Genomic DNA, 20,953 nt, shown 5'->3' with positions numbered 1-20,953 from the left:
AAACGAACAGAAGGAAAAGCAAAATGACAAGACAATATAAGACAAAACATGACAGAATATGGTTGCCATGTTCTCAGAACATAATATATTAATATTCTAGACATGTTTCATGGGAACATTGCAAGAATATTTGTGTCCCCCCACAAAAAAATGTACACGTCACTGTTGCTGAGCCAATCAAGGCACGGATTGGTGAACGACTGATCCATTCATATCGCTTTGTCTATTGGCAAGGGATACTTATAACATACAGTGTTTTTACACGTTTTCACACTTGATTACATTGTGCATTTTATACGGTAATTATTAATCAACTTGTCTTCACCTGGGATTTGAACTCACAATCTCCTGGTTCATACTCCGATCTTTCCCGCTATGGTATGACACCATGTCCATGTCAAGTATTGGTTAATATGACTATTCTGATCATTGATTTGATTGACCTATTTCAGCTATTTAAGGCCTTTCTGTATAGTTGTCTAATGTTGGTTGGGCATATGAACATGTTTTAATGATACTCCTGAATCACTGATCAATAAAATATATTTTCTTGAGTGCACTTTTAACAGAGCTGAGATTTACTTCAAAGTGCATTCACCCTATTGCTTACACCTATCAAGTTGTTTCATCTACATAAGTGTAAATGCCTAGGGAGGAGGGGTTAGGGTTTCTTCTGGACAGGGCCTAACTCTACTGGCCCAATAAGCACATGCCTATGAGATAACCCTTATTGGGACAGTGTTCAGTTCGTTCCTCATTGGTGCTTGTGGCCTGGGAGTCTGGCCTTTTTGAGTTCCTCTGTCCAGTGTCTGTGTTCTTTTTCCCATCTTAATCTTTTATTTTTATTGGCCAGTCTGAGATATGGCTTTTTCTTTGCAACTCTGCCGAGAAGGCCAGCATCCCAGAGTCGGCTCTTCACTGTTGACGTTGAGGCTGGTGTTTTGCGGGTACTATTTAATGAAGCTGCCAGTTGAGGACTTCTGAGGCGTCTGTTTCTCAAACTAGACACTCTAATGTACTTGTCTTTTTGCTCAGTTGTGTACTGGGGCCTCCCACTCCTCTTTCTATTCTGGTTAGAGACAGTTTGTGCTGTTCTGTGAAGGGGGTAGTACACAGCGTTGTACAAGATCTTCAGTTTCTTGGCAATTTCTCGCATGGAATAGCCTTCATTTCTTAGAACAAGAATAGTCTGACGAGTTTCATCAGAGAAGTCTTTGTTTCTGGCCATTTTGAGCCTGTAATGGAACCCACAAATGCTGATGCTCCAGATACTCAACTAGTCTAAAGAAGGCCAGTTTTATTGCTTCTTTAATCAGGACAAAAGTTTTCACCTGCGCTAATATTATTGCAAAAGGATCTTCTAATGATCAATTAGCCTTTTAAAATTATACACTTGGATTAGTTAACACAACGTGCCATTGGAACACAGGAGTGATGGTTGATGATAATGGGCCTCTGTACGCCTATGTAGATATTCCATTAAAAAATCTGCCATTTCCAGCTACAATAGTCATTTACAATGTCTACACCTTGTTTCTGATCAATTTGATGTTATTTTAATGGACAAAAGAAAATGGCTTTTCTTTGAAAAACAAGGAGATTTCTAAGTGACTCCAAACTTTTGAACTGTAGTATATACTTCCATAACGGTAGTGTATATACTTTGATAGAGTGGGGATTGGAACCAGGTGCCTCCTGGACGACGGCCTCCATGGCTTCGGTCTCTGCATGCGAGAAAGGGTAGATGTGCCCCCGTGGGAGGGTAGAACCAGACAGTAGATCGATAGTGCATTCCCATGGGCGATGAGGGGGCAGGCACGTGGCACGAGTCTTCGAAAAGGCCACCTGTAGGTCCCGGTACTCCTCCTGGATAGGGACGTGGGTGGCCTAGTCCGGACTTTCCGTGGAGGTGGCACAGATTGACACATCAGACACATCCCCTGGCACTCCTGCGACCAACCCAACAACCTCCTCTCTGTCCACGATATTCTGGGGTAATTCAGCTGTATCCATGGGAAACCTAAAACTACGGGGTGTGTAGGAGATTCTAAGATGAAAAAAGTGATCCGTTCATGGTGGTTGTGAGCAACTGTGAGGGAAATTGGAATCGTGGTCTGGCGCACCAGTCCTGTTCCTAGGGGAAGGTTGTCTAGGGCAAGGACTGGGATAGGGGGTTGTAAAGGGACTAGAGGAATGCGTAATGATAAGGCCACTGACCGGTCTAGGAAATTGCCTGCAACACCTGATTTCACTAGGGCAGAACTCAGTGCGGGGCCAGGATAGTCAGGGGGAGGACAGGCTGGGTGGACAGAGAGAAGCAAGATACGTCCACGCCTACCTGTGAAGGTGCAGACGTCATACTCTTTTTGTCCTGACAGCATCAGATACATGGGCCACATATAGTAAGACAGAGGGGCACTGTTTCACTCATTCGGATGCTATCTCAGGTGAGATAGTTTCAGCAGAGAGGAAGAGGGGAAGTGAGAGGGCTCACTCTCGCCAAAATAAGCCCAATGCGTTACTATGAGCTTAATATGCAGACCTAAGCTTGTCGCCTGCCTTCATGCTTTTGGGACAACGACTCCCATTGTTAGAGTGGAGACATGAGCATCTCATCAGTATACTGTATTACAGGTCTCTGGTTTCAGCCACTTGCAAATTGGAAAGGAACGTTGGCGGATAAACAGTGCTGGCTGCCCCTAAAGTAAATGGATGTTTTACCAAAATTGTATAATTACACCTGTCTAAATAAAATCATTCAATATACTTCACCAGAGAGCATGATTTAGCCAACAGAGGATTATTAGCTTTTTGTAAAAAAAAAAAATGCTGTGGATTCTTTCAAATCACGTAAGCCTATGCCTATTTGGGAAGCCAGGATTTTGGGCAGCCTAGGTGATTATTGGTTTGCGGCTGTCAGTGAAAAGCATCTAAATGTGTATGAAGACAATGTGTCTTGAGTATAAATGTTGAGACAAGAAGGGGATGGGTGAAGATATGACGTGTCTCTCTCTAGAGTGCATACACTCAGCTCTCCAGAATGTGTTCAGATGTCTACAGCCAATCCTTGCACATTCATCGTTTCATTGTGGGAATTATTTTCCCTTTGAGTGGTTATTTTGATAAATTCCCCATTACATATGTCACCAGCAGTAAATGTAGCTTTAATCCTCATCATTTGGTTACATTAATTTCTGTTAATGCATATGTATTAATTACACTAATTTATGATTCTCATTGTCGGGGTGGAAACGTTATTTGCAGAGTTAACATCCTGCTACACTTCTAAGAAACAGTTTTGGTTTATTTCATCATCAATTCCAAGTTTTGTAAAAAAAAAAAAAAAAATGTAATTGGCTTTTGTTTGGAGTGCTCCATGTGAGCAATGAGCATATGTCTGGTTTCTCTGTCCTGGTTATGCTGAGGGAGCGTGCATACCTGAGCAGGAATAGAAGTACTTGGCCTGCTGCACACAAATGTAGGAAAGTGCCCCTTTGGAAATATCTGATTTCTGGCCTTTTATAACTCACCATGTCCACTGCTAATAAGCTGAGCTGAGCTGTCATTTTTTTCTTCACCTCACACAGTAAGTCAACAAAAGTATATATCTTTTTTACATCCATTGAGAATGATAATAGTTCCTCACAGTATTTTAAAAATATTTCCAACACTCTCCCGGCCTCGATAATCACCAAGCCAAATATCATGATCTGATGATCCCATATATCCAGTGTAAACGTCATAAAATACCTGATCACTTCTCCCTTGCTCAAAAACAGCTGTCTGTTCTGAGCTCACTGGCATGGAAAACTCTGAGGGCCCGGAATAGGCTAGTTGATACAATGTTGCAAGTTCGCGGATTGATTTGATACAGAGCTAGCTCAAGTAAAGACAGATAGAGAGGCAGACAAGCTGAGTAGAGAGATTAATGTGGTTAAAAGATCCGAAATTTTCATGAGGATATTCTCTGCTGTTTTTATTTTTTGTCTTTAGGCTTATGTATTTTACTTAGTTGACGATGGAAGTTATACGCTTACTGCTGCATTGGCCTATAGGAAAATATTTTGTTGAACCGCCAATCGATCAGTGTGTCAATGTGTTAAATGGCTGGTGCTCTTGCATTAGTTTAATTTTAACTTTTAGATATTTGCCATTTTAATTCAGATTTTAACGTTTAACCACGTGACAAGGATGGAGAAATGAAAATGTTAGTATTGAAATGCGCATATGAAAATCATAACTGGCACAGAGATTGATAGAAATGCTATTATAAATTGTAAGCTTCCCCAAACTTGAAACTCACGCGCCGCCTATGGTCTTTACTGTAATATCCATTCAAAAATGTGTGCAAGCTCAAGTGCGTGCTCATGCAGGAGGTCCCATGAAAAGAATGTGCCCCTCTATAGAAATCAAATTCCCATCCAACTAATTCGTTATGGCCCCAGTGATGCACCTATCTGATCTAATTAAAATAAGTTTCTCAATGACAGATGTTTGTTCTACATGGTATGTGGTGTCGAGTTGAAAAATACTATGGAGTTCTCTTTGAGATGCTCAGCTATATAGAGTTGAAGTCGGAAGTTTACATACACCTTAGCCAAATACATTTAAACTCAGTTTTTCACAATTCCTGACATTTAATCCTAGTAAATTCCCTGTCTTTGGTCAGTTAGGATCACCACTTTATTTTGAGAATGTGAAATGTCAGAATAATAGTAGAGAGAATGATTTATTTCAGCTTTTATTTCTTTCATCACATTCCCAGTGGGTCAGAAGTTTACATACACTCAATTAGTATTTGGTAGCATTGCCTTTAAATTGTTTAACTTAGGTCAAATGTTTTGGGTAGCCTTCCTGCTTTGTCTTGGCTGTGTGCTTAGGGTTGTTGTCCTGTTGGAAGGTGAACATTTGCCCCAGTCTGAGATCCTTAGCTCTCTGGAGCAGGTTTTCATCAAGGACCTCTCTGTACTTTGCCACGATCCTGACTAATTTCCCAGTCCCTGCCGTTGAAAAACATCCCCACAGCATGATGCTGCCACCACCATGCTTCACCGTAGTGATAGTTCCAGGTTACCTCCAGACGTAACGCTTGGCATTCAGGCCAAAGACTGTCATGTTTTGTCATTGATTATCATGTCTTGTCCCTGTGCTTCCCCTTCTATTCGTTTCCCTCTGCTGGTCTTATTAGGTTCTTTCCCTCTTTCTATCCCTCTCTCTCCCCCTCCCTCTCTCACTCTCTCGCTCTCTCTTCTCTCTATCGTTCCGTTCCTGCTCCCAGCTGTTCCTATTCCCCTAATCAATCATTTAGTCTTCCCACACCTGTTCCTTATCTTTTCCCCTGATTAGAGTCCCTATTTCTTCCCTTGTTTTCCGTTCCTGTCCTGTCGGATCCTTGTCTATTATTCACCGTGCTGTGTCTATGTATTGCCCTGTCGTGTCGTGTTTCCCTCAGATGCTGCGTGGTGAGCAGGTGTCTGAGTCTGCTACGTTCAAGTGCCTTCCCGAGGCAACCTGCAGTTCTTGATCAAGTCTCCAGTCTGTTCTCGTCATTACGAGTAGTATTATGCCTTTTGTTTGTAAAGTAACTTTACTGGATTAAAAACTCTGTTTTCGCCAAGTCGCTTTTGGGTCCTCATTCACCAGCATAACAGAAGGATCCGACCAAGGAATGGACCCTGGACCCAGCGACTACAGATGCTCGTAACACTGCCGTCGAGATCCAAGGAGCCATGCTCGGCAGACACGAGCAGGAATTGTCTGCTGCTCGCCATGCCGTGGAGAACCTGGCCGCTCAGGTTTCCGACCTCTCTGGACAGTTCCAGAGTCTTCGTCTCGTGCCACCTGTTACTTCCTGGCCTGCCGAGCCTCCGGAACCTAGGGTTAATAACCCACCTTGCTACTCCGGGCAGCCCACGGAGTGCCGCTCCTTTCTCACCCAGTGTGATATTGTGTTCTCTCTCCAACCCAACACATACTCTAGCGAGAGAGCTCGGGTTGCTTACGTCATTTCACTCCTTACTGGCCGGGCTCGAGAGTGGGGCACAGCTATCTGGGAGGCAAGGGCTGATTGTTCTAACAATTACCAGAACTTTAAAGAGGAGATGATTCGGGTTTTTGACCGTTCAGTTTTTGGTAGGGAGGCTTCTAGGGCCCTGGCTTCCCTATGCCAAGGTGATCGATCCATAACGGATTACTCTATAGAGTTTCGCACTCTTGCTGCCTCTAGTGACTGGAACGAGCCGGCGCTGCTCGCTCGTTTTCTGGAGGGACTCCACGCAGTGGTCAAAGATGAGATTCTCTCTCGGGAGGTTCCTTCCAGTGTGGACTCTTTGATTGCTCTCGCCATCCGCATAGAACGACGGGTAGATCTTCGTCACCAAGCTCGTGGAAGAGAGCTCGCGTCAACGGTGTTTCCCTGCTCCGCATCGCAACCATCTCCCTCCTCTGGCTCAGAGACTGAGCCCATGCAGCTGGGAGGTATTCGCATCTCGACCAAGGAGAGGGTACGGAGGATCACCAACCGCCTGTGCCTCTATTGCGGATTTGATGGACATTTTGTCAATTCATGTCCAGTAAAGGCCAGAGCTCATCAGTAAGCGGAGGGCTACTGGTGAGCGCTACTACTCAGGTCTCTTCATCTAGATCCTGTACTACTATGTCGGTCCATCTACGCTGGACCGGTTCGGGTGCTACATGCAGTGCCTTGATTGACTCTGGGGCTGAGGGTTGTTTCATGGACGAAGCATGGGCTCGGAAACATGACATTCCTTTCAGACAGTTAGACAAGCCTACGCCCATGTTTGCCTTAGATGGTAGTCATCTTCCCAGTATCAGATTTGAGACACTACCTTTAACTCTCACAGTATCTGGTAACCACAGTGAGACTATTTCTTTTTTGATTTTTCGTTCACCTTTTACACCTGTTGTTTTGGGTCATCCCTGGCTAGTATGTCATAATCCTTCTATTAATTGGTCTAGTAATTCTATCCTATCCTGGAACGTTTCTTGTCATGTGAAGTGTTTAATGTCTGCCATCCCTCCCATTTCTTCTGTCCCCACTTCTCAGGAGGAACCTGGCGATTTGACAGGAGTGCCGGAGGAATATCATGATCTGCGCACGGTCTTCAGTCGGTCCCGAGCCAACTCCCTTCCTCCTCACCGGTCGTATGATTGTAGTATTGATCTCCTTCCGGGGACCACTCCTCCTCGGGGTAGACTATACTCTCTGTCGGCTCCCGAACGTAAGGCTCTCGAGGATTATTTATCTGTGTCTCTTGACGCCGGTACCATAGTGCCTTCTTCCTCTCCGGCCGGGGCGGGGTTCTTTTTTGTTAAGAAGAAGGACGGTACTCTGCGCCCCTGCGTGATTATCGAGGGCTGAATGACATAACGGTTAAGAATCGTTATCCGCTTCCCCTTATGTCATCAGCCTTCGAGATTCTGCAGGGAGCCAGGTGCTTTACTAAGTTGGACCTTCGTAACGCTTACCATCTCGTGCGCATCAGAGAGGGGGACGAGTGGAAAACGGCGTTTAACACTCCGTTAGGGCATTTTGAGTACCGGGTTCTGCCGTTTGGTCTCGCCAATGCGCCAGCTGTTTTTCAGGCATTAGTTAATGATGTTCTGAGAGACATGCTGAACATCTTTGTTTTTGTCTATCTTGACGATATCCTGATTTTTTCACCGTCACTCGAGATTCATGTTCAGCACGTTCGACGTATTCTACAGCGCCTTTTAGAGAATTGTCTCTACGTAAAGGCTGAGAAGTGCTCTTTTCATGTCTCCTCCGTTACTTTTCTCGGTTCCGTTATTTCCGCTGAAGGCATTCAGATGGATTCCGCTAAGGTCCAAGCTGTCAGTGATTGGCCCGTTCCAAGGTCACGTGTCGAGTTGCAGCGCTTTTTAGGTTTCGCTAATTTCTATCGGCGTTTCATTCGTAATTTCGGTCAAGTTGCTGCCCCTCTCACAGCTCTTACTTCTGTCAAGACGTGTTTTAAGTGGTCCGGTTCCGCCCAGGGAGCTTTTGATCTTCTAAAAGAACGTTTTATGTCCGCTCCTATCCTCGTTACTCCTGACGTCACTAGACAATTCATTGTCGAGGTTGACGCTTCAGAGGTAGGCGTGAGAGCCATTCTATCCCAGCGCTTCCAGTCTGACGATAAGGTTCATCCTTGCGCTTATTTTTCTCATCGCCTGTCGCCATCTGAGCGCAACTATGATGTGGGTAACCGTGAACTGCTCGCCATCCGCTTAGCCCTAGGCGAATGGCGACAGTGGTTGGAGGGGGCGACCGTTCCTTTTGTCGTTTGGACAGACCATAAGAACCTTGAGTACATCCGTTCTGCCAAACGACTTAATGCCCGTCAAGCTCGTTGGGCGTTGTTTTTCGCTCGTTTCGAGTTTGTGATTTCTTACCGTCCGGGTAGCAAAAACACCAAGCCTGATGCCTTATCCCGTCTGTTTAGTTCTTCTGTGGCTTCTACTGATCCCGAGGGGATTCTTCCTTATGGGCGTGTTGTCGGGTTGACAGTCTGGGGAATTGAAAGACAGGTTAAGCAAGCACTCACGCACACTGCGTCGCCGCGCGCTTGTCCTAGTAACCTCCTTTTCGTTCCTGTTTCCACTCGTCTGGCTGTTCTTCAGTGGGCTCACTCTGCCAAGTTAGCTGGTCATCCCGGTGTTCGAGGCACTCTTGCGTCTATTCGCCAGCGCTTTTGGTGGCCGACTCAGGAGCGTGACACGCGCCGTTTCGTGGCTGCTTGTTCGGACTGCGCGCAGACTAAGTCGGGTAACTCTCCTCCTGCCGGTCGTCTCAGACCGCTTCCCATTCCTTCTCGACCATGGTCTCACATCGCCCTAGACTTCATTACCGGTCTGCCTTTGTCTGCGGGGAAGACTGTGATTCTTACGGTTGTCGATAGGTTCTCTAAGGCGGCACATTTCATTCCCCTCGCTAAACTTCCTTCCGCTAAGGAGACGGCACAAATCATCATCGAGAATGTGTTCAGAATTCATGGCCTCCCGTTAGACGCCGTTTCAGACAGAGGCCCGCAATTCACGTCACAGTTTTGGAGGGAGTTCTGTCGTTTGATTGGTGCGTCCGTCAGTCTCTCTTCCGGGTTTCATCCCCAGTCTAACGGTCAAGCAGAGAGGGCCAATCAGACGATTGGTCGCATACTACGCAGCCTTTCTTTCAGAAACCCTGCGTCTTGGGCAGAACAGCTCCCCTGGGCAGAATACGCTCACAACTCGCTTCCTTCGTCTGCTACCGGGTTATCTCCGTTTCAGAGTAGTCTGGGTTACCAGCCTCCTCTGTTCTCATCCCAGCTTGCCGAGTCCAGCGTTCCCTCCGCTCAAGCGTTTGTCCAACGTTGTGAGCGCACCTGGAGGAGGGTGAGGTCTGCACTTTGCCGTTACAGGGCACAGACTGTGAGAGCCGCCAATAAACGCAGGATTAAGAGTCCAAGGTATTGTTGCGGCCAGAGAGTGTGGCTTTCCACTCGCAACCTTCCTCTTACGACAGCTTCTCGTAAGTTGACTCCGCGGTTCATTGGTCCGTTCCGTGTCTCCCAGGTCGTCAATCCTGTCGCTGTGCGACTGCTTCTTCCGCGACATCTTCGTCGCGTCCATCCTGTCTTCCATGTCTCCTGTGTCAAGCCCTTTCTTCGCACCCCGTTCGTCTTCCCTCCCCCTCCCGTCCTTGTCGAGAGCGCACCTATTTACAAGGTACGTAAGATCATGGACATGCGTTCTCGGGGACGGGGTCACCAATACTTAGTGGATTGGGAGGGTTACGGTCCTGAGGAGAGGAGTTGGGTTCCGTCTCGGGACGTGCTGGACCGTTCACTTATTGATGATTTCCTCCGTTGCCGCCAGGATTCCTCCTCGAGTGCGCCAGGAGGCGCTCGGTGAGTGGGGGTACTGTCATGTTTTGTCATTGATTATCATGTCTTGTCCCTGTGCTTCCCCTTCTATTCGTTTCCCTCTGCTGGTCTTATTAGGTTCTTTCCCTCTTTCTATCCCTCTCTCTCCCCCTCCCTCTCTCACTCTCTCGCTCTCTCTTCTCTCTATCGTTCCGTTCCTGCTCCCAGCTGTTCCTATTCCCCTAATCAATCATTTAGTCTTCCCACACCTGTTCCTTATCTTTTCCCCTGATTAGAGTCCCTATTTCTTCCCTTGTTTTCCGTTCCTGTCATGTCGGATCCTTGTCTATTATTCACCGTGCTGTGTCTATGTATTGCCCTGTCGTGTCGTGTTTCCCTCAGATGCTGCGTGGTGAGCAGGTGTCTGAGTCTGCTACGTTCAAGTGCCTTCCCGAGGCAACCTGCAGTTCTTGATCAAGTCTCCAGTCTGTTCTCGTCATTACGAGTAGTATTATGCCTTTTGTTTGTAAAGTAACTTTACTGGATTAAAAACTCTGTTTTCGCCAAGTCGCTTTTGGGTCCTCATTCACCAGCATAACAAAGACTTCAATCTTGGTTTCATCAGACTAGAGAATCTTGTTTCTCATGGTCTGTCCAAGCGGGCTGTCATGTGCCTTTTATTGAGGTGTGGCTTCCTGTCCCTACCACATAAAAACAGCCCCACAGCATGATGCTGTTACCACCATGCTTCACCGTAGTATAGTTCCAGGTTACCTCCAGATGTGAAACTTGGCATTCAGGCCAAAGACATCAATCTTTGTTTCATCAGACTAGAGAATCTTGTTTCTCATGGTCTGTCCAAGCGGGCTGTCATGTGCCTTTTACTGAGGAGTGGCTTCCTGTCCCTACCGCTGAAAAACAGCCCCACAGCATGATGCTGTCACCACCATGCTTCACTGTAGGGATGGTACCAGATCTGTACTTTGCTCTGTTCATCTTTCCCTTGACCCTGACTAGTCTCCCAGTCCCTACCTCAGAAAAACAGCCGCACAGCGTGATGCTGCCTCCACCATGCTTCAACGTAGGGATGGTACCCGGTTTCCCAAGCGTGACGCTTGGCATTCAGGCCAAAGAGTTCTGTCATGGTTTCATCAGACCAGAGAATCCTTTAGGTGCCTTTTGGCAAACTCAATGGGAACAGGATGCACCTGAGCTCAATTTTGAGTCTCATAGCAAAGGGTCTGAATACTTATGTAAATAAACTATTTGTTTTATATTTTTAATACATTTGCAATCACTTTTAAAAACCTGTTTTTGCTTTATCATTATGGGGTATTGTGTGTAGATTGATGAACAAAACTGTAATCAATTTTAGAATAAGTCTGTAATGTAACAAAATGTGGAAAAATCAAGGGGTCTGAAATGTTTCCAAATGCACTCTAAATGAACATGCACAATGTAATCATGTATGTCAAGTATGTAAGATAAAAACACTATGTTAAAATCCCTGTGTGTGTGTATCCCTTGCCAACAAACAAAAAGAGTTGTGAATCACCAATCAGGCCCTTGATGGGCTTGGCCGTAGTAATTAAGGCATGATATGTATTGATTATTTTTGGGGGAAAACAAGGGACCATCAGGTGACATTCTGACTGATACACGCGAGAAATGTTCTTGCAACGGTCCTATGAAACATGTTTCAAACTTTAATATCTTACGTTCTGAGAACATGGCAACCATGTTCTGTGTATGTTTGATTTCACATCAATTGAATATTCTCCTAACCCTCAGAAAACTGGACACAGGAATGTTCTTGCAACGTTCTCATGAAATGTGCTTGGAACAGTAATGTCTTATATCTTGTATATTCTAAGAACATTGGAACATAGATAGAATGCTCCCCTAATTAACAGAAAACTGGACACTCAAACATTAGGGTAACATTACATGTAACTTTACAAAAAATGTTCTCTCCCTAGAATTGTTAGCTTGGTGTGGCATACACATATTCACTGTGAAGCACAGGGATATTACTGTAAAAGCCTACCATATTGACACAATTTGGATATGCTTTGATTATACTGGGATTCTTGTTTTTTGCAGGACGAGCCTGATTCCGTGTGACTCCAACATTTTGGCCAAAAACCTGTCAATCCCTCTCGTCAACCAATGGCAACAGCCCTACAACAATCATGACGATGGCAAGCTCTTTCGCAGGTGTGACTACATCCTCCCAGCAAAATGCTTGTCTTTGTACTGCATCTATGTAGCAACAGTTTGGTTTAATTAGTTCCTAAATTCATAAAGAGGTTATTTTGTTGATCAGTCAATTGAAATAAGGAGGAAAAGGTGCAGCCAATTCTGTTTGTTTTTTAAATATTTGTCTGCTTGGCCTTGAAACACGACAGAACTTTCAGATTGAAATTAACGATATGAGGTAGATATGATTGTTTGTCATGTAGAATCGGGGATCGTGTCAGCGCTGAGAGAGCGAGAGGGAGTGTGAAAAAAAGAACGAGAGTATATTTTCTATGTCCCCATATGCCTGTAGGAGGAGCTTCCCCAGCACAGAGCTGCTGTCAGTGGTCAGCCTGGACTCCGACTCCCAGAATACAGCAGGGCAGCAGAATGGAGAGGCGTGGTGCACAGCAGGTGCTGTAGTCACACACTCATACACACTACCCGTATTGTTCACAAATAAGGATACATGCCATTACACTACACACAGACAGCTACGCATCTATGGAGCCATGGACACATGCATGCATAAGCTCGCCACACACGCAAGCGTGCAGAAATTATGCACGTGCACACACACTCCTATGCTCTCATAAATATAAAACCATGAACACAACTACAGCTAACACACATTTCATGTTGGTTTTGACAACATATGTCCTTCCCCTAGATAAAGACTACACCCCTTCCATGATGGTCCTGTGTGGTTCTCTAAACTCCCTGCCCAGCTGCAAGTCCCTGGCAAGCCTTAAGTCCAGCGAGTGCCTGGTCCACATCAGCACAGACAACAGCCCTGCCCTCTCTCCCAGCTAGAGGGCACCAAAGAACGACTGCCATTCACAAACACTGGGAGACACAGGTCAACCCAACATGAGAAACCTGGGTCGTGTTCATTAAGCACCAAACGGGTGAAGACAAACTGAAACAGGGAGGGACTCCCTGGACTTGTCAAAAAAATAAACACAAATGTTCCTTTTTTCTTCTGCCGTCAAAAGGAGGACGATGTTCCCCCTCAATAAACCTTGAAATCCCCTTTATTCCACCCTCATTCCCCAAATCCAACGCTCTCTCATTTCAAAACACTGTCATTCTATATGACCGTCTCATCTCTGACTGAAAAGCCTGTCTATCACATGCATCTCCAATCGTGTCAAAAAAGAAAACCAACCGGAAGAGCTGCAGTACTGCCCGAACCCTTCAATTCCACTGTCTTTCAATGTCTTTATTCGGCTGAACTACGCATCATCTCCTATAGATGGGAAATATGGTTGCTTACTTGAAAACATAGCCATTACACAATTACAGATCGTAATTTACAATTTACAGCAAATACAAACATGTATCTCTCCCGTTGACCAAAACATTTCACCTCCCTAGAGGGTTGTACTGTAGAATTAAAACTATCTGTCTGTGTTCGTCTGTCTCTGTCTTCAGTCTTGCAAGTCTGTCGGTAGTAGTATCGGTACTAGTATCTACTTTCTGCCTACTGTGAACTCTTGCAGTGCAGGGCTTTGAACTGTCAGGGCCACCTTGACACCATTCAGAAGCTTAGCCATTTTTTTTCTTTGCCATATTACACCTGACGTGGCATTATTACAAGTCTGTTAGCACAAGCTAACATTGAGGGATGCAAAAGGGTTTGTATTATATCATTTCTAAACATACAGTAGTGGCCACTCTGATTGTGAAGAATAAATTAGCAGTGCTTCAAATGACCAAGTAAGTATCAATGAAGCTTTGGGCCCGACTCAGTCAATTCAGTTATCCAGGTTTTCAGGATATGGCGAAAATGAAATTGCTCTTGTACTGCACGAATGCATGGAATTTAAGTGTGGGAAACAACCAGAGACATAACTGCATATCAATTCAAGGCTGTGTTGCTGCGCAGGATGGATGTTGCCTTTCACTTATCCTTCTGACCTGGATCGAATTGTTTTGATTGAATTGTCTGTCTGTCTATGAGTGCGTTTTTGTGTGAGTGTAGGACTTACTTGTATGAGTATTGGATGTTGCAATTTTTTGGAGGGTGTATGCTATTTATTTTGTATTATGATGAATTCCCATTATACTTACTCGTTTTATTAAACTTCATGTAGATAGCCATCTCATCCCAGGTGTTGGGAGTTTGGATGTATGTCATTTAAAACAGCAATAAAACAACCTTTTTTGTTAAACATTACATTGCTTGTGTTGTTGCTAAAGTATGGATACTTATGGTACAGTTCCTTCAGAAAGTATTCACACCTCTTGACCTTTTCCACAATTCCACAATCAAGTCACATGGACTGGGAGGTTTTCCAATGCCTCCCAAATAAAGGTAACTATTGGTAGATGGGTAAAAACAAAAAAAGCAGACGTTGAATATCCCTTTGAGCATGGTGAAGTTAATAATTACACTTTGATGGTGTACTAATACACATAGTCACTACAAAGATACAGGTGTCCTTCCTAACTCAGTTGCTGGAGAGGAAGGAAACCCCTCAGGGATTTCACCAATGGTAAATTTAAAACAGTTACAGAGTTTAATGGCTGTGAAAGGAGAAAACTGAGGATGGATAAACAACATTGTAGTTACTCCACAATACTAACCTCAATTACAGAGTGAAAAGGAAGCCTGTACAGAATACAAATATTTCAAAAAATGCATCCTGTTTGCAATAATGCACTAAAGTAAAACTGCAAAGAAAATTGGATTGGAAATTAACTTCATGTCCTGAATACAAAGTGTTATGTTTGGGGCAAATACAACACATCACAGAGTACCACTCTTCATATTTTCAAGCATGATGGTGGCTCCATCATGCTATGGTTATGCTTGTCATTGGCAACGACTAAGGAGTTTTTTGGGATAAAAATAAACAGAATAGAGCTAAGCCCATGTCACGACATTGCCGAAGTCGGTCCCTCTCCTTGTTTGGGCACTGTTCGGCGGTTGATGTCACCGATCTTCTAGCCATCACTGATCCATTTTTCATTTTCCAATGGTTTTGTCTTGTCTTCCTTCACATCTGGTTCCAATCCCATCAATTACATGTTGTGTATTTAACCCTCTGGTTCCCCTCATGTCCTTGTCGGAGATTGTTTTATTGTATGTGACTGTGCTAGTATGTGTTGATGTGCAACAGGTTTTGTACCCACTTTGTTATTTTTATATATTTTGTTTTTTGGAGTTTGGTCAGCACTTATTAAACGACTCTGTTTATACCAAGTTCATTCTCCTGCGCCTGCCACCAACACGCACCCATTACAGAATCTCAGACCACAACTATGGAGACAGCAGGAGAAGGTAACCCGGCCATTGAGGTGGAGGAGCACGTCCAGGAGCATGCAGTTATGCTTCACCATCTTGTCATCGCCATGGATCGAGTTGTCCAGACAAATGGACCGCTGGGAGAGACAGGGAATTCTTCCAGCTCCTTCACCATCACAACCAGCGTCTCTCTTGAGCGCCCTATTCCCGCTCGAACCCTCGGAAACGGCGGGTGAGCGCCTCTACCATCTGAGGGAGGAGACGAGGAGCGCCCAGGAGTTCACCCTGTAGTTTAGGACTCTGGCTGCCGGTGCGGGATGGACCAACAGGGCCCTAATTGACCATTATCGTTACAGTCTGCGCAAGGACGTCCTTCGGGAGCTGGCCTGCAAAGACACCACCCTCAGATTTGACCAGCTGGTGGACCTGTCCTTCCGGCTTGACAACCTGCTGGCTACTCGCGGACGTTCAGATCGGGGTCTGGTCTGGTTACGTTCCCTGAATTTCCCCCGCATTCCCAGCATAAGGCGCTCGTCGATTCAGGCACGGTTGGGAATTGTATTGATAGTGCTTTAGCCTAAAGTTTAGGGATCCCTATTGTTCCAGTGGATGTGCCTTTCCCCGTTCACACCTTAGATGGTCAACCATTAGGATCATGGTTAATTAGGGAGGTCACCGCGCCGTTGGGCATGGTGACACAGGGGGTTCATACGGAGAGAATTAGTCTCTTCCTTATTGACTCTCCTGCGTTTCCCGTGGTGCTGGGCCTACCCCGGTTAGCTTGTCATAACCCCACTGTTTCTTGGCCACAGAGGGCTCTCACAGGGTGGTTGCGAGAGTGCTCAGGTAGGTGTTTAGGGGTTTCCGTTGGTGCTACTACGGTGGAAAGTCCAGACCAGGTCTCCACCATGTGCATTCCCCCTGAATATGCTTATTTGGCTCTCGCCTTTTCCAAAAAGAAGGCGACTCAATTACCACCTCATCGAGGGGGCGATTGTGCGATAGATCTCCTGGTAGATGCTGCACTTCCTAGGAGTCGCATGTATCCCCTCTCACAGGCGGAGACAGAGGCTATGGAATCATATGTCTCCGAATCCCTGCGTCAGGGGTACATTCGGTCCTCCACTTCACCTGCCTCCTCGAGTTTCCTTTTTGTGAAGAAGACGGAGGGAGGTCTACGCCCGTGTATTGACTATCAGGGTCTGAGTCAGATCACCGTGAGGTGTAGCTACCCGCTACCGCTCATAGCCACAGCGATAGAGTCCATGCACGGGGTGCGCTTCTTCACTAAACTAGATCTCAGGAGCGCTTACAACCTGGTGCGTATCCGAGAGGGAGATGAGTGGAAGACCACTCAGTACCACCTCTGGGCACTATGAGTACCTCGACATGCCGTACGGGTTGATGAATGCATCATCAGTCTTCCAAGCCTTTGTAGACGAGATTTTCAGGGCAGGGTGTAGTAGTGTATATTGATGACATTTTGATATACGCCGCTACACGCGCTGAGCATGTGTCCCTGGTGCGCAAAGTGCTTGGTTGCCTGTTGGAGCATGTACGTCAAGGCTGAGAAATGCCTGTTCTTCCAACAGTCCGTCTCCTTTCTAAGGTATCGCATTTCCACTTCAGGGGTGGAGATGGAGAGTGACCGCATTGCAGCCGTGCTTAATTGGCCGACTCCCACCACGGTAAAGGAGGTGCAGCGGTTCTTAGGGTTTGCCAACTACTACCGGAGGTTTATCCGGGGTTTTGGTCAGGTGGGGGCTCCCATTACCTCACTGCTGAAGGGGGGCCCAGTACGCTTGCAGTGGTCAGCTGAGGCGGACAGGGCTTTTAGTCACCTGAGGGCTCTGTTTACCTCAGCTCCCGTGTTGGCCTATCCGGATCCCTCTTTGGCGTTCATAATGGAGGTGGACGCGTCCGGGGCTGGGATAGGAGCGGTGCTCTCTCAGTGCTCGGGTACGCCACCTAAGCTCCGCCCCTGTGCCTTCTTCTCAAAGAAGCGCAGCCCAGCGGAGCGAAACTATGATGTGGGGGACCGGAAGCTGTTGGCTGTCAAAGCCTTGAAGGCGTGGAGACATTGGCTTGAGGGGGCTAAACACCCTTTTCTCATCTGGACTGACCACCGCAATCTGGAGTACATCCGGGCGGTGAGGAGACTGAACCCTCGCCAAGCAAGGTGGGCCATGTTTTTCACTCGTTTTGTGTTTTCACCCCGAGAGTAACGGGCAGGTGGAGAGAGTGATTCCGGATGTGGGTAGGTTTCTGAGGTCTTATTGCCAGGACCGGGTGTGGGCAGTGTTCGTGCCCTGGGCAGAGATGGCCCAGAACTCGCTCCACCACTCCTCCACTAACCTTTCTCCCTTCCAGTGTTTATTGGGGTATCAGCCGGTTCTGGCTCCTTGGCATCAGAGTCAGACCGAGGCTCCTGAAGGTGAACATGGACGGGCTCCCATGTTTCCTCCTCATGCCGTACTGCGCCAGAAAGTGGGCGCAGACCGTCATCACAGTGGGGCCCCAGTGTTCGCACCGGGGGTCTGGCTCTCGACCCGAAACCTGCCCCTCCGCCTGCCATGTCGGGGCTGGGTCCGTGGTTTGTGGGGCCATTTAAAGTCCAGAGGAGAGTGAACAAAGTATGTTACAGGTTACAGCTTCCCGCCGATTACCGCTTTAACCCCTCGTTCCATGTGTCTCTCCTCAGGCCGGTGGTGGCTGGCCCGCTCCAGGAGTCTGAGGTATGGGAGGTTCCTCCGCCCACTCTGGACATTAAGGGGGCCCCAGCGTACTCCGTTTGTTCAATGCTGGATTCGAGACATCAAGTGAGGGGCCTTCAGTACCCCGTGGACTGGGAGGGGTATGGTCCAGAGGAGAGATGCTGGGTTCCGGTGGAGGGGGGGTGCCGTCACGACTTCCGACCAAGTAGGTCCCTCTCCTTGTTCGGGCGGTGTTCGGTGGTCGACGTCACCGACCTTCTAGCCATCACTGATCCATTTTTAATTTTCCATTGGTTTTGTCTTGTCTTCCTTCACACCTGGTTCCAATCCCATCAATTACATGTTGTGTATTTAACCCTCTGGTTCCCCTTATGTCCTTGTCGGAGATGGTTTTATTGTATGTGACTGTGCTAGTATGTGTTGTCGTGCGACAGGTTTTGTACCCACTCTGTTATTTTTATATATTTTGGTTTTTGGAGTTTGGTCAGCACTTATTAAAAGACTCTGTTTATACCAACAATCCAGGTGTGCATAGCTCTTACATGATGACCAGACGGCACAGGTGACATCGCACACATGTTGATTTTGGCCCCCCACACCAGCCGCAATCAGGACACTCAGGTTGAAGTATCAAAGTCTGAACCAACTATATTAATTTGGGGACATGTCAAAAAGCATTAAACATTTAGAGTAATTTAGCTAGCTAGCTTGCTGTTGCTAGCTAATTTGTCCTGGGATATAAATATTAGGTTGTTATTTTACTTGAAATGCACAAGGTCCTCTATGCTGACAATTAATCCACAGATAAAATGGTGAACCGAGTAGAAATCTCTCCTCTTTCAGGCTTCTTCTTTGGACTTTATATGGCGGTTGGCAACCAACGTTAAGGTGCATCACCACAACCAACTGGACTGAAGTGTGGGTCTCAGAGCAATGATTGAATAACATGCATATATATGTACATTTATTTTGCAACGCTCGTGGTGTGGTCAGCATGTTAGAGACTTACCCAGAAAGACTCACAGCTGTAATTGCTGCCAAAGGTGATTTTAACATGTATTGAATCAGGTGTGAATACTTATTTATTTAAATGTGATATTTCTGTTGTTTTTTATTCATACATTTGAGAAAAAATATTAAAATGTGTTTTCACTATGTCATTATGGGTTGTGTGTAGTTGGGTGAGAAAAACATATTTAATACATTTTTAATTCAGGCTGTAACACAGCAACATGTGGAATAAGTCAAGGGGTATGAGTACCTTTTGAAGGTACTATATGTTGACTTATTGCATTTGCTATGTCACAATATAATGTTATCTCTACTGTAGTGCATGACCCATATCCATTCTTCTTCTTGAATGATATGTGTCTTTGTGTCATACAGGTTCAAATATGGGTTCTAGTTCTGAAAGACGTGCCAGTTTGTACGAGCCTGATTTAAAAGTTATCTTGCATTGTTTTCAGTGCATTTTCTTATTTGACCTGAATGGAAGTACAAAATGCTATGATGAGACAATGCTCTGTTATGTTTCCGCCATTCGCCATTAAGTTCAAAATTAGACCCTTAAGATCTAAGAGAACCAATACTGTTGTGTACTTCACCAAACCTACCAGATCTTCCCATTTCGTGGTCTTCCTCCTTTTGTATTCTAACTTTTATTAAACCAACACCCCTCCCCTTTAAAAAAGGAACCAGACGAACAAAGACTGGGTCAGAGGATAGAGTCATTCATTCATTAGCACAGTCAAACAGACCTCTATGTCTGTTTGACTACAGCAAACAACTGCTCTAGGTCTCTCGTGGAAGATGGTAATAGAGGATGTTGAGGAGTGAGGACACATTCCTGGTTGACGTACTGTCCTATTAGTTCCCTAGGTATAACTCAATGATGTATACACACACACTCACACTCGCGCACACACATCTATGGTATGACCCCATGTGGGCTATGCTATAGGTCATGGAAGGTTTGCGAAGGGTAAGTGATTTTCTGTCATGACACTTTTTGACTTGTGAGGTCAGCAACACAAGACATGCAGTATGTACACTGTGTGCGTGGACATGAGGTAGTAAGCGTGACCCTTTGTGATAATGCTGCTCATTCACTCCCTCCCATTTCAGGGAGGCCGATGCAATGGCCTGTTATCTCTGGTGTAGGTTGAAGTTCCACTTGTATTGCTGATCTAGGGTCAGTTTTGCTTTGTACCTACCAGTGGCTAACCTTTAAATATTGGTTGATTAATGCTGATCTAGAATTTGTGGTTAAAGGCTACTACTTCTGGTTTGGGTGTTATCTCTATCCCCTCTCCGGTCACAGCATTGGCACTCCCTCTCTCACAGCTCAGGGAAAGTTATCTATCACAACGCACACTGTCACACACCACCCATGTTCCACAATCGCCCCTTTGCGGAGATACACCTCGTTGTCCACCCTCAGACACAAACACACTAACACACTGATTACATAAGAGTGAGCCCGTTATTAGAATGGATGAAGATATGCTTATGCATTGAATTAATTCATTAATAATGGATGTATAGATGAATGTCATATTGTCATATGACTGTCCATTGTGCACAACAAATATTATAAAAGTCATTTTAAACAACAATATTGAAATGCAACATTTGATAAGCTTGAATAGCCTAGGCTATGTGATAAGATTTTGAATCAGTGTCCAGTTTGATTATCCCAGTCTTGAAACAAAAACAAGAGAACGTTCAAATCAATATGACAAATGAATTGGGCAGTGACATGTTTTTTCTGTCACAGTGATCGATTGGTAGTGAGTTGCTCAATGGACTTATGGTAATACATTTCACTAACCAACCAAATCTCAGATTCAAAACTGGACCCACCCCGCATAATTACATCCACACGAGCG

General features: G+C 45.6%; 1 protein-coding gene across 2 annotated transcripts in view; it reads left to right on the top strand.

Moving 5' to 3' along the window:
- Positions 1-14,280, top strand: part of rundc3ab (RUN domain containing 3Ab) — a 36,865-nt gene extending 22,585 nt beyond the window's left edge. For both annotated transcript variants that reach the window (XM_046369318.1, XM_046369317.1), the window contains 3 exons: positions 11,967-12,080; positions 12,415-12,515; positions 12,772-14,280. In XM_046369318.1, coding sequence (XP_046225274.1) covers positions 11,967-12,080; positions 12,415-12,515; positions 12,772-12,914 — 358 coding nt within the window. In that variant the 3' untranslated portion in view covers positions 12,915-14,280. The remainder of the gene's footprint in view (positions 1-11,966; positions 12,081-12,414; positions 12,516-12,771) is intronic.
- Positions 14,281-20,953: the final 6,673 nt, after the last annotated feature.

This window comes from Oncorhynchus gorbuscha, linkage group LG11 (genome assembly GCF_021184085.1).
Source record: "Oncorhynchus gorbuscha isolate QuinsamMale2020 ecotype Even-year linkage group LG11, OgorEven_v1.0, whole genome shotgun sequence".
NCBI classification, from domain to species: domain Eukaryota; kingdom Metazoa; phylum Chordata; class Actinopteri; order Salmoniformes; family Salmonidae; genus Oncorhynchus; species Oncorhynchus gorbuscha.
This window is presented reverse-complemented; position numbering and strand designations above follow the sequence as displayed.